At 42.3% G+C, this 13434-nt stretch overlaps 1 protein-coding gene across 1 annotated transcript; it reads left to right on the top strand.

Moving 5' to 3' along the window:
- The first annotated feature begins 9205 nt into the window (after positions 1-9205).
- LOC125527505 (disease resistance protein RGA5-like) lies at positions 9206-12028 on the top strand. Its single transcript, XM_048692014.1, has 3 exons — positions 9206-10087; positions 10257-11901; positions 11987-12028. Exons 1-3 carry the CDS (start codon positions 9228-9230, stop codon positions 12026-12028), a joined length of 2547 nt encoding a protein of 848 aa, XP_048547971.1. The 5' UTR covers positions 9206-9227.
- Positions 12029-13434: the final 1406 nt, after the last annotated feature.

The raw sequence follows: 13434 nt of genomic DNA, 5'->3' as shown, positions 1-13434 counted from the left end.
TCAGGCTCAAATGCATAAGCCTTGCATAGTGCTTGCCAAGTTTTGCATTCAAAATGGGTGTATGTGTCTCCATTATATAATTTGAAGTTGAAAGTATACCCATGCTCGGTCTTCAAGTAAACTCTCTTTACCTCTATATCATCTATAGCACTAAAACCTATCTTATCCAAGACAAAAATTCTTGCATGGCAGGGGATGCACTAGTAGAATAGTGAAAATTTAAAATTATAAGTTGAAGCAAATGAAGCATAAGTCATGCTTTAAAATTATAAATTGAAGCAAATGAAGCATAAGTTTTGCATTCAAATAATAATTGCCGTTGTGACTTACTGTATCCACTTCGAATGTCTCATTCAGCTTGATGCTTAAGCGCCTACCATCAACAAGGAAATTTCTATCGCACAGGCCGCGCTGGTCTTCACAGTGTTCGCACATAATGAAATCTTTTTCGTCGTCAGATGACATTTCCTATGTTTATATAGGTGAAACATTAAACATATTACTATCTAACATTAATTAATATCTAGCCAATTCAAATATATATTCATCTAACATTTGACATTAATATATCTAATTATATTCATCTCTAACAATTGACATTACTATATATTTAACTTTTCTATCTAATTCATCTAATATTCGACATTAATCTAACATTTATATAAACTCAAAATATATATAAAAAATTAAATAAACAGAAAAACTCATTGACAAATAATATTTTAATTAGATAATCAAATCTCAGATACCTAAATTTTCTTACTAAAAATAAACTAGTTATATTAATTATTCAACTAGTTCAAATCTTAAATACCTAAATAAACTAGTTCGACAATTTTCTTACTAAAAATAAACTAGTTATATTAATTATTCAACTAGTTCAAATCTCATATACCTAAATAAACTAGTTCGACAATTTTCTTACTAAAAATAAACTAGTTATATTAATTATTCAACTAGTTCAAATCTCATATACCTAGCTAATTAATATCTAGCTATATTCATCTCTAACAATTGACATTAATATATATTTAACTTTTCTATCTAGCTAATTCATCTAACATTCCGACATTAATCTAACATTCGATCATCTAATTAACTTTTCTAAAAAACAGAAAACAGAAAATATGTAAAAAAAATGTGTGTGTGTGTGTGTATGTGTGTGTGTGTATGTATACACTGCAGTGCGGCCCCGTACGCCGCCGCCCCGTACGTACGAGCGGGGGCGCCGGCGTACGGGGCGGGGGCGGCGGCGTACGTACGGGCCGGGTGCGCGCGCGGCGCGGGTACGCGAGAGCGAGAGACGTACGGGACCGCGGCGCGACGACGACGGACGGCGGCGCGCGGCGTTCGGGGCGGCGGCGCGAGACGACGACGACGGGCGGCGGCGGGGACAGTGACGACGACGACGGACGACGGGCACGGCGGCGACGACGGGATCAGCGGCGCGCGGCGATGTCGCGATAGGTTGGAGACGAAGTGGGGAGATGTAACTGAAATTTTCGTAAAGTGATGTATATATAGGATGAGCCTTTAGTACCGGTTGGAGCCACCAACCGGTATAAAGGCCAACTTTGGCCAGGCGAAGAGGCGGGAAGAGCAGGCCTTTAGTACCGGTTGGTGGCTCCAACCGGTACTAAGACTTTAGTACCGGTTGGAGCCACCAACCGGTACTAAAGGCCTCGCGCTGCCACCGCCAAAGTTTAGTCCCACCTCGCCGGGCGAAGGGCAGCCGCACTGGTTTATAAACCCAGCCGCGGCTGCCTCTTTGAACTCCTCTATATAGCAGGCTTGGCCTAACTTCTGCGCGCTGCCCTGTGAGTCTGCTGGGCCTTTAGGGCCTGTAATTGCACGCCCGTGGCCTAGCAGGCCCACAGGGCAGCGCCCCAATTTTTTTTATAGTTTTTTTCTTTTCTGCTTTATTTTCTTCTATTTATTTCTGCGTAGTTTTTTGTATAGTTTTTTTCTTTTCTGTTATATTTATTTTCTTCTATTTATTTGTGAGTTGTTTTTCATCTAGTTTGCCAAAATTCAACATTTTCAGAGTTCATTTTGTAGTGATTTTCAATTTTACGGTCATTTTGTAAACGAATGAAAAATAGCAAATATAATTTTTTTTCTTTTCTGCTTTATTTTTTTTTCTATTTATTTCTGAGTAGTTTTTTCTTTTCTGCTATATTTATTTTCTTCTATTTATTTCTGAGTAGTTTTTTATATAGTTTTTTCTTTTCTGCTATATTTTTTCTTTTCTGCTTTATTTATTTTTTCTATTCATTTATTTTTGTATACCATGCCAAGTTGATGGTTAAAACTTGATGGTCAAAGTCTGGAGTTATAACCAAAGTTTAAAAAAATGAAATGCCGACGTGCAACTAGTTTTTGCCATAACAGAAGAAGTCCGGAGTTGTAATAAGTTATTAAAAATAAAAAAGAGGTGCAATGCTTGTTAATTAGCTTCAAGCCTTTTGGAATAGTGTAAACTACACTGCACATAGCTTCGTGCAGTCTACCATATTCCTGAAGGCTTGAAGCTAAGCAACGTGAGCATTGAGCCTCTTTTTCATCGTCTCTGCACTCAGGCTTGTGAGCCGCTCCTAGTCCCTCTCTCTTTGCGAGGTGGGACTAAAAAACAGCTTACTAAGAAACTGTAGTATTAGTTCATGCCATGAACCGGTACTAAAGGTGCTCGTGGGGCCCCAGCCTTACCTGACACAGCCTCATTAGTACCAGTTCGTGGCACGAACCGGTGCTAAAGGTTCGCCACGAACCGGTACTAAAGAGCTCCTCCCGCCTAGCAGTTGAATGGTGCATACTGAATGCACAAAAAGTCTGGAGTTGTAATAAGTTTAAAAAAATGAAATGCCTTTGTAACATATGAGTTTAATTTCGTCAGAAACCCGAATACTTCGAAAAAGATTGTCCAGTTTGTAAACGAAGTGCATCCAGTTTTTGCCGTAACCCTCTCTACTTTTTTGAACATGATATGCGGGTGAAATGATGATACCATGCCAAGTTTCAACTTTTTCAGAGTTCATTTATAGTGCTTTTCAATTTCCAGGTCATTTAGTTCTCAAAACAAATTATTAAATGCATGAAAAATAGCAAATGAAGGCATAAACGGTTGAAAGTTGATGGCGTCGCTTTGAATGGTGCATACTGAACACAAAAAATATAAGAGCATTTAGATCATGATCTTATATTTTTTTACAGTCTAAATTGTCAATATGATCTTATACATCAAAAAAATACTTTGATCATCAATGATCTTTGTGTGTACAATCTGAATTGTCCATATGAGTCATCAACGATTTATAAACCGATGAAGACTCATATTGCGGCCACAAATTCTACACATAGAGTTCAATAAAGACCAAGTGCTTGTGATAGTTTGAGAAATAACATATTTAAGGTGGTAAAAGGCTTGTTAGGGGAGCGAGGTGGGACTAAAAACAGTTTGCCATAACCTCATTAGTACCGGTTCGTGGTACGAACCGGCACTAAAATGGTGATGGTGGGGCCATAGCCTGACCGCAGGCTGACACAGCCTCTTTAGTACCGGTTCGTGGCATGAACCGGTATTAAAGGTTCGCCACGAACCGGTACTATTGATCGCCGCCACAAACCGACACTAATGTACACATTAGTGCCGGCTCAAATTCAAACCTGCATTATTGTGCTTCACATTTGACCATTTTTCTATTAGTGGCAAGATTGAACCATTTTTTTTGTTGGGAAGATCAAACCATCCTTTTTTTCTAGGCAGAACCAACGCACGGGTATAAATAAACTTGTAATGTAATCATTCAATGGGAGCTGCTCCCCGTGGCCCGTCACCTCAGCGAACAGTTAGAAATGATCACTAGGAGCTGCCCCATGGCAAACGAATCATTCCATGGGAGCTGCTCCCCGTGGCGGATGATCGCCACCTATTCGGTTCTTAAATTTCAGCAAAAGTTAATCCATACATACGAGAATCGCTAATCTATGCTTGAAGCCTGTTTTAATTAGTTGTGCAACATTAGCCGTAAATTACAGTGGGTTTGTGATTTACTACCACGAGACAAAAAAAACCTACACTTCGACCTCCATTCTCTCCGAGACCTCGCTATCATCACCGCTGCCGTCCGCCATTAGCACCTCCCCTATCCTCTCCGGCAAACAGGAAAAGGCTTCCACATCTCCGTTGCGCTACCGCCTGCTGCGGGATAGGGAAGATGAGCGGAGGACGCGCCGGCTCCGAGCAGGGTTCGCCGCCGCCGCACGGAGCCTTCCCGGCCTTCTGCCAAGGCACCCAGCGCTCGACCGCAAGGTAATCACCAAGAGTAACGGGGGCGATGCCGGCGGCAGCATCCTCCGCGAGGCGCTCTTCTTCCAGGGCGCCTGCGCCGGGGAGGCCGGTGTCAGGGCGGGGACGGACGCTGGGAGACATCTCATAGTGTTTTTCTGTGAGATGGGATCTAATATAACAACACTGCTAGTATTTATCAGACGGAGCTATAGTTTTCCGATCACGCTGGATCATCAAAAGGAACCCCGGAAATTACGACCGGAAGTGCAACCAAATCGTCAGAGTAGGAAATCGATCAGTCTCTGTTGCAAATTAGTAGTAGTGGGATTTGATGGGGAGGTGAAGAGCAAACGAAATCCACTGTCGTCGGGAAGACATGAGGCGTTGCGTCGGGATCAATTGAGTGGAGTTGTACTATATACAGAAAAAAAACGATGAGATGGGGAATTCTCTCCACAGGCCATAAACAGGATTGTCGGCTGGTTGCGGTGGGTCCTTAGCAAGTAACTGATGCTTATGTGGCAGGGGTGTTGTAGTGGTTGGTCCCATATGTAGGTCAATCAAAAAATGTTGATGTGACAGCTGTGCTGAGATGGATAGGCTGCATGTCAAGAGAAATAATATAATAAGAATGAATTATTTAGATATTATAGATTATAGATGAGAAATCAAAGGCATGACCTGTTCACAGCGCTCGGGCCGCGCCAAAGTAGCTGAACCATACAATATCATGGCATTGACAAGATGTCGTCAAGCTAGTGCATGCATATCACCAGTAGAAAACCGGGCAATAGCACCAGTTCGTAAGGGTCTTTAGTGCCGGTTATGGAACCGGCACTATTATTTCGGCACTAAAGGCCCCCCCCCTTTAGTACCGGTTCAGCACGAACCGGCACTAAAGTGCCACCACGTGGCGTGAGCTCGCGCCCTGGTACGGGGGAAACACCAACCGGTACTAAAGGTTTTTTTTTTGAAAATTTTGGAAAAAAATTTGTTTTTTAATTTTTTTGAATTATTTGAAGATTTAGTCTCTAATCACCTCTCTTAATTGCTCAAGTGTGGATCACTCATTTCATCAAATCATCTAACTTCCCGACCGGTCACCCATCCCTCTCACTACTCCAGCCCGAGCACGCTTAATTTCCAAGTTCTATTCTCCCTCGCTCCAAGTCTGCACTTATTGTTTTCCTGACAATAGTAAAGATGTCAATCCTATTAACCTTTCAGGAATTTTGCTTGAGCATGAGTGGACACATTTCACTGTTTGGAGTTTTAAAACTATTTTTAAAAAACAATTAATTATTTAGTAACACTAATATTTCTTGAATAATTAGTTTTGACCATTAGTTTGAGACCATAGTTTTGACCAAGGTTGACCCAGATTTGACCCAAAATTGAAATAACTAAATATTATTTTAGTAACACTAATATTTTCTAGAGTAATTAGTTTGACCATTGTTGACCACAGTTTGGCCCACTGTTTGAATATTTTAAATTTTTTCCAACTCTAGAATCTTAAGCCCGTAACTTTTTTCTATTAGGTTTTTGAGATTTTAAAAATGTTTTAACGGGGTTCCCCCGGTTAAATTGATGTAACTTTTTCGAGTAGATGATTTTTTCATATAAAAAACTTTTTTCATCCGAAGTTAGTAATGCAAAAGTTATGCCCCATTTTACAAATTTCGAAGAGATTTGCAAATAAAGTCAAATTCACCATTTGCAAATTTCCCAACAACTAGACCACATATCACTATGGGAAACTTATTTCTTTTATTTTTTTGACATTTCCATCATTTCGTTTATTTTTTTTAAACTGAAAAGGCGATCCACCGCCGGGGGGGGGGGGGGGGGGGGTAGAGTTTGAAAATTGCCCTATAGTGCCGGTTTGTGTCTCCAACCGGTACTATAGGTCAGACCCCTTTAGTACCAGTTCGTGCCACGAACCGGTACTAAAGGTGATCGTGGGGCCCCGGCCTGACGCCAGCCTGCCACCACCCCTTTAGTACCGGTTCGTGCCACGAACCGGTACTAAAGGTTCAACACGAACCGGCATTAATGCAAATCCATTCGAACCGGCACTGATGGTACCATTAGTACCGGCTCAAATACAAACCGGCATTAATGTGCTTCACGTTTGACCCTTTTTCTACTAGTGTATACCAATGTTTGGCTTATCACTCTATTAACTACAGGACGGTACGCGTGATATATTGTCGAGGTTATCATTCAAAGAAGCCATGCGTATGGGCATGCTATCTCTCAAGTGGAGACGGCTAGCCCGTGTCCCAGCAACATGTTTAACATCATTGAAGGACGTGCGAAAACATTTCTCTGCAAGATCTGGTAGGATTCGGTCGGTGTCTGCCTTCGATTTACTTGCATCCGATCTTTGTTCATCGGCCTTCATATGTCTACATGTTGGTTATTTCTGATCTACCCTTCTCTTCACCAACGGCGGTTGCTGATTTGGTGTGTTGGTCCTATAGGGACTTAGCACGGCGACTTTCCAGCCATTTACTATAAATAAAGGAGGGGCGATGACGACAGCGTGTCTTCGGCTTGTAACCATCGCTAGGTAGTCTACAGACCTCGACGTAATTTCTGTTACTTCTGATGTTCTTTGTACTATCATGACTATCGATGAATAGATCGAAAGTTTTTACTTAAAGAATGAACACATGCTTTTTTTTAACAGAAACCAAAACAATAAGCCGGGTGCATTTTTCATAGGGAAAAACGCCGGTCTTTGTTTTGTTATCTTTCTGTAGTAAGGGCCTGTTCTGATCTCCTTCAACTTTTATCTTTTCAAAATTCTCGAGTGAAGCAGTCCCGAACGATTTAGCTCGTAGAAGCTGAAAACCAGAAGCTGAGCGATCCCATAGTGCAAAAAATAGAAGCAACGAAAGCCCAGCTCCACAATACGAAGAAGCGAGAAGTTCCTACTAATTACAAGAGGATGCCACCGCGAAGTGCAAAAAACGATTCGCGAAACAACTCCCAGCCGCTCGTGGGATGCTCGCCTCGCTCGTATCCTGTGCGAGCGCACGTGGCCAGTCCTCCTCCACACAACGATACAAGGTGTGCTGCCTCCATCCGGCCTAAACTGGCACCCAACAGCCCAATAGGCTCTCAGCTGGGCCAAATCGTGGAGAGAAGCTAGGAACATCGCCGAACGAATGGAATCGCCATGTGAAGTTCGAAGCAAGCTCCAGAAGCTGATTTTGTGGAGTTTGAGAAGCTCAGAGAGGTTCAGAACAGGCCCTAAATTTTGTCTTTTTTTTTGAGGTAGCACTTCCGTTTTTTTGAGACAATGGCAGCACTTCCGTTGGTGTCATGGGTCCGGAAGCAGGTGGAGTTGGCACAATGGCACTGGGCCGGGCTGGTTTTAGGTGGTCTGGAGGATCAGTGATAGATTGAGCCCAGACAGAGCCAGAGGAGAGGAGAGGGAAATTAATCTCGACGTCCGTCGTCCGCCTAGGCACAGCCGCGTGCCGACACTTCAAGCGCCGGAGAGCAATGGCGGCGGCGGCAGAGCTGAAATCGTTCTCCTCGCAGATTGCCGTCATGGAAGACACCATTGGTTTCTCAGGCGATTGATTTGCCAACCAACCAAGACCAGATTTTGCTACAGCTCACACAGCTACTGTAGCTACAGGTGAAAGATAAGGGAAGAAGAGAGTCTCTGCTCTTCCCCCAATCAATCATTGCAACTTCCAGTCAGCCACTGCTCCACTCTCCATCTCGTTTCCTCGGTCCGAGATCCAGCGGAGGTCTCCGACTCTCCATCCCCGCCGCCGCCGGTCAGCGCGCTCCTCTCGCTCGATCCAATGGCAGCGTAGCAGGCCTTCTCTAAGTAATCGCACCGTTTTTCTTCTTACTTAAGTTTCCCCTTACTAATTTTCCTCCAGATCTGCTGCTGCTGTTTCGGATGCAGTCAAGTTCCATATTGTTGCCAATCAGGCGTGCTAAGCAAAGCAAAATGTCTTTGGTATCACTGCTTTCTCACAATTTTCTTTCTGTTACCAGCTATATTAAAAAAAACAGATTAATTGCTGAATATCTATCTGCTGCAAGTTCCCTAAATTTCCCCAAACTCTTCTGCACTCACTCTCCCTTTTGTTTGGTCCAGAGGACGTTTGTTCTGAATTTCTTACAGAGGTTTTGACTTAGTTGCTACCAACCTGACTAATTTATCATGCTGACCAATTGATTATGCCGCAATTCTTCAGGTGGTGTGGTGTACATCCCCAAGGTCGCGCTTCTTCCACACGCCATCTTCCCAATGATACTTTCTGACGCACCTGCAACCGGCTGAGAGGCTGATCTCAGCTTCATCATCCTCTAACAGTGCCCGTTCTCTTATCTCCGAGCTCACACGCTGCAGGGCTTCTCTAGGTAATCTCCCCTTTGAGAAAAACTCTCAGGATAAACTAAGTTGGGTGCTCTTGCATATGCTCTTGTTGCATGATTGTAGCTTGTTAACTTAAGAAACTGCTGCTGCTGCTGCTGCTTAATCATGTTCAGGATGCTGTTAAGTTCCATCATGTTACCCAGGAAAGATCCCAAGTGTTGTTAGTTTGTCATATGATGAATGTCTTGAAATCATTGCTTTCGCAACCGATTCAGTTGCAACCTTTTTCTTTTCTTTCTGATTGCTCTATCTCTTCTCTGAATCTAAGGCCGAGCTTTAGATTCCCCAATTTTTTTCCATCGGTGCATTCACTCTCCACCTCTCTCTCAGGCAAGATGTCGGTCTGTTTGAATTCATTCTGAACTTTTGACTTGTTAGGTCCTGACTACCCAATGTGTGATTCTTTAGGTGTTGTAGTGCTAGACGAAGCTTCATCCACGGAGCAGATTGCTACGGCCATCTCCCTTCCTGCTGCTTCCGAAAACACCTGCAGCATGCTGAGAGGCTGAGCTAGAGCTCAAGCCGAGCATGGCCCAGGCCGTGATTGGAGCGATGGGCACCCTCCTGCCCAAGCTAGCCGACCTAATAACCAAGGAGTACAACCTTCAGAGGGGTGTCAGGGGCGAGATCATGTTCCTCAAAGCCGAGATGGAGAGCATGGAGACAGCTCTCCTCAGGATTTCTGAGGCGCCAATCGACGAGCCACCGGACATCCAAGTCAAGCTTTGGGCCAAGGCTGTGAGAGACTTGTCATACGATCTGGAAGATAGCATCGACAAGTTCATGGTGCGCATTGAAACTCATGGCCGACCAGAGAAGTCCCATGGTTTCAGGGATTTCATTGATAAGAGCCTCAGCCTGCTGACCAAGGGCAAGATTCGCCACAAGATCGGCATTGATATCAAAGACATCAAGAGCCGCATCAACGAGGTCAGCGAGTGGCGTGATAGGTACAAGGTTGACGGTGTGGCCGCTGCCAAGCCCGTTGGTCCAACTACTGATACCCTTCGCCTATCAGCCTTGTATAGAAAGGCCACGGAGCTCGTTGGGACTGACGAGAAGAGCGTTGAGGTAATCAAGATGCTGACTGAGGGAGACGAGGTTTCCAAGAAACAGCTGAAGGTGGTCTCTATTGTTGGATTTGGTGGATTAGGCAAGACCACCCTTGCTAATGCAGTCTATGAGAAGCTGAAAGTGCAAGACGATAATCAAGAACTGCAATTCGATTGTTCAGCTTTTATTTCCGTGTCTCTTAATCCTAACATGGAGCAGATTTTCAAGAGCTTGCTCCATCAACTTGACAAGCATAGGATCCAGAACACCAATGAGGCATTGTGGGGCGAAGAACAACTCATCCGTGAAATAAGAACATTTCTTGAAAACAAGAGGTAAGTATGTGCATATGTGTCACCGGCATAAAAACTACAATAGTGCAGAACTCTCAAGTTTTCTATTTGCTTTGCCATTAAAGTTAAGCTTTATTATGTATCTCAATTCTGCTTAATGTATGAGAACTTAAATAGCCTTATAATATATGTGTTTTGGTACTAAATGAAGGTACTTGATTGTTATTGATGACGTATGGGATAAGTCCGTCTGGGAAAACATCAAATATGCGTTGATTGACAATGAATATGAAAGTAGAGTAATCACAACAACTCGCATCCTTGATGTTGCCCAGCAAGCTGGTGGTGTCTATCGGCTGAATCCCCTTTCTGTTGTGGACTCAAGAAAGTTGTTCTATTATAGAATATATGATATGGAGAACAAGTCACCACCTAGTCAATTGGTTGAAGTATCTGAGAACATTTTAAAAAGATGTGGGGGTGTGCCGCTAGCTATCCTTACAATAGGTAGCTTGCTGTGCAACAAAAAGGGAAGAGCACATACACTTGAGTATTGGTCCAAGGTGCAGAAATCTATCAGTTCAGGGCTAGACAATAATCATAATGATGTGAAGAACATGAGAAGGATATTATCAGTCAGTTACTCTAACCTACCTCCACACCTAAAGACTTGTTTACTGCATCTTAGTCTATACCCAGAGGATTATAAGATTGCAACAGAACAACTGATATGGAAATGGGTGGGTGAAGGTTTTGTGAAAAAAGAACAGGGGAGGAGCTTGTATGAAGTAGGAGGGGATTATTTGGATGAGCTCATTAATAAAAGTTTGGTCCAACCTGTAAAATTTGACAATGCAAATAAAGTGCGCTCCTGTCGTGTGCACGATATGGTGCGTGACCTCATCATTTCCTTGTCAAATGAGGAAAATTTCCTAACAACAATAGGTGGTCCGCAATCAGAGTATCTACCAAGTAAGATCCGCCGACTGTCCATCCAGCCCTGCATTCAAGAAGTAGCTAATCAGTTGTCAACCATGGGCTTGGCCCATGTGAGGTCACTTAGTGTGTCTAGTCCAGCTTTTAGTTTATTGCCAACACTGTCGGGTTTTCCAGTCCTACGTGTGTTGGACTTAACTGACTGCTGGCAGGTGGATAATAATAGTTGGAAGGATATCTGCAATTTGTTTCACCTGAGATATTTGAGTTTAAAGGGAACTTGTATCACTCGGATCCCGAAAGAGATTGGAAATCTGCAATTTCTGCAAGTGCTGGATATCAGGTGCACTGAAATAGAAGAAGAGCTGCCGTCAACCTTGATTCAACTAACACAACTGTTGTTATTCTGCATGCCTGATAGCATCTCTTGTGCAGTGCCTAGGTGGATGTGCTCCATGTCTTTCCTCTTCTCTCTAAGTATCACACTTGAAACACTTGGAGAGGAGGACCTTCATGTACTTGGGAATGTACCATTTCTCAGTGAACTGTACATACAAGTGAAGAAACCTACACAGGGTAGAGACAAACGGTTGGTCATTGACAATGCTTATCCATTTCGGTGTCTAAAGAGGTTTAGTGTCAAGGGTGACACCATGGAGTTGAAGTTTGCACAAGGAACCATGCAAAGTCTAAATACCCTCCTGTTCGGTTTAGAGAATGTGCATGACACAATGCTTCAGCTTGGAGATCTTGTATTTGGTTTAAATAATCTCTCTTTGCTTGAGCATATTGTTGTTGAGCTACCCTTCCACGGAGAAGACACTGAGACTCAAAAGGTGAGAAATGCTATTCAGAAAGAGGTCGAGATGAATCAAAACATGCCCATACTAACATTCACAGAAGCAGGCAGTGACGAATATGTAAGTATAGTTGTTCACATTTTTGAACAACATGTAAAATATTTCTTTACATTTGTGTATATTTCTAAACCTTATATGCAATTAGTGGAAGTATACGCTTGCTTCTATTCTTTTTAACCTTACATAATTTTATCGTATTACGGTACTTATTTATGCATTTGAAACATTGTCATCTAGTGTTTTTTCATAAGTTAATATTTCTATCATTTACATTATAAGTTCACTATAAATTTAGCTTGGTGTTCTATTTTTTATCTATGCAATTTGTTCTTATCATATGTGATCCACTATGATACCACAATAATAAACTGTACTGGAATCGACTTGGTTGCACAATGGGTGGTGAACTACCCAGAATGAAGTCAGACCACCCTTTGTAAGCCCATATGGTAGCAACTAGCAAATTCCCACTATAACATGTTTTGTAATGAGATAATATGATTCTAGTGTTATATCTTATGGATAAGAGCCTATTCACTATTAACTAGACTTTGCACATCGTCCTAACAAGGAAGTTATTTTCTGACTTGTTTTTGCTGCGCAAAACTTTTCTTTTTAATCAGACAGGAAAACAATAATTCTATTACATGAGATTTGTTACAAGGAAATAACTTATAAAATAATGCTTATATCGTGCATTTTTTGCTGCATATTAAGGCAACATGTGATTACCACTGGTACACTTACACCTTTTAGTGATGGGTGAAGTACCCTCTATCTCTGACGGATTTCACGACTGTTAGAACATCCCTGTCAGTTATGAGTACAACCATGATTGATACCTATGCGAGATATGGAGATCACAATGCAACAATAAAACCACTAGACATGGATTTCAAGACAGCTTGGCTGTGGGCTCGATCTGCTGTTATTGCCTGATATCTGGTCCCTGAAGCACCATCACAAGCTCGGAGACACGCTGCTGCTAGATTGGATACCACTGAGATGACGCGTCCCCAGTGTTTCTCTCTTGGGGACCTGCCAAAGTCACTGTACCATTGAAGCTTGGTCTACATTTAAGTGAAGAAAAACATATTTCTAGATATAGCATATAAGGGATACCGGAGAAGTCGTTCATATACACTATGATGACATAATTAAATTTGTTTGCATTCTTTTTAAAACATGTTATACTTTGTGTGCTTACATGGCTAAATTGTCCTGGATCAATGCATGATTAAGATTAAGTGCTCATCATTCGCCTGAGGAGGTATGAAGGGTATCATAGAGCATTGTTAAGTTCTTACTCGTCACATAAGATTGACACATCTACAGTAACCAAGTACACATGCGTAACCAGACTGTCATGATATGTTGTTGATTGCATGCTGAAATGTTTTCTGCTAATCACACTAAAACATAGACACTACAAAACATTATAATGTTTCTTTTTTTTATGATAGGCACGAGCTGATGATTTCATCAATAAGGCCAGAGATCAGGTACAACTCAACAACCTCTCAAAGCATTACATCCAAATCAAGCCAGTTATATTGTATTCAAAAGGAGAAGATGCTTTTCTGCTTTTCTATT

This window comes from Triticum urartu, unplaced genomic scaffold (assembly GCF_003073215.2).
Source record: "Triticum urartu cultivar G1812 unplaced genomic scaffold, Tu2.1 TuUngrouped_contig_4149, whole genome shotgun sequence".
Taxonomy (NCBI): domain Eukaryota; kingdom Viridiplantae; phylum Streptophyta; class Magnoliopsida; order Poales; family Poaceae; genus Triticum; species Triticum urartu.
This window is presented reverse-complemented; position numbering and strand designations above follow the sequence as displayed.

Coding starts and splice junctions, on each gene's coding strand:
- LOC125527505 (XM_048692014.1), top strand. CDS start 9,228: ATGGCCCAGGCCGTGATTGGAGCGATGGGCACCCTCCTGCCCAAGCTA. Junction 10,088..10,256: donor ACATTTCTTGAAAACAAGAG/GTAAGTATGTGC, acceptor TACTAAATGAAG/GTACTTGATTGTTATTGATG. Junction 11,902..11,986: donor AAGCAGGCAGTGACGAATAT/GTAAGTATAGTT, acceptor ATATGCAATTAG/TGGAAGTATACGCTTGCTTC.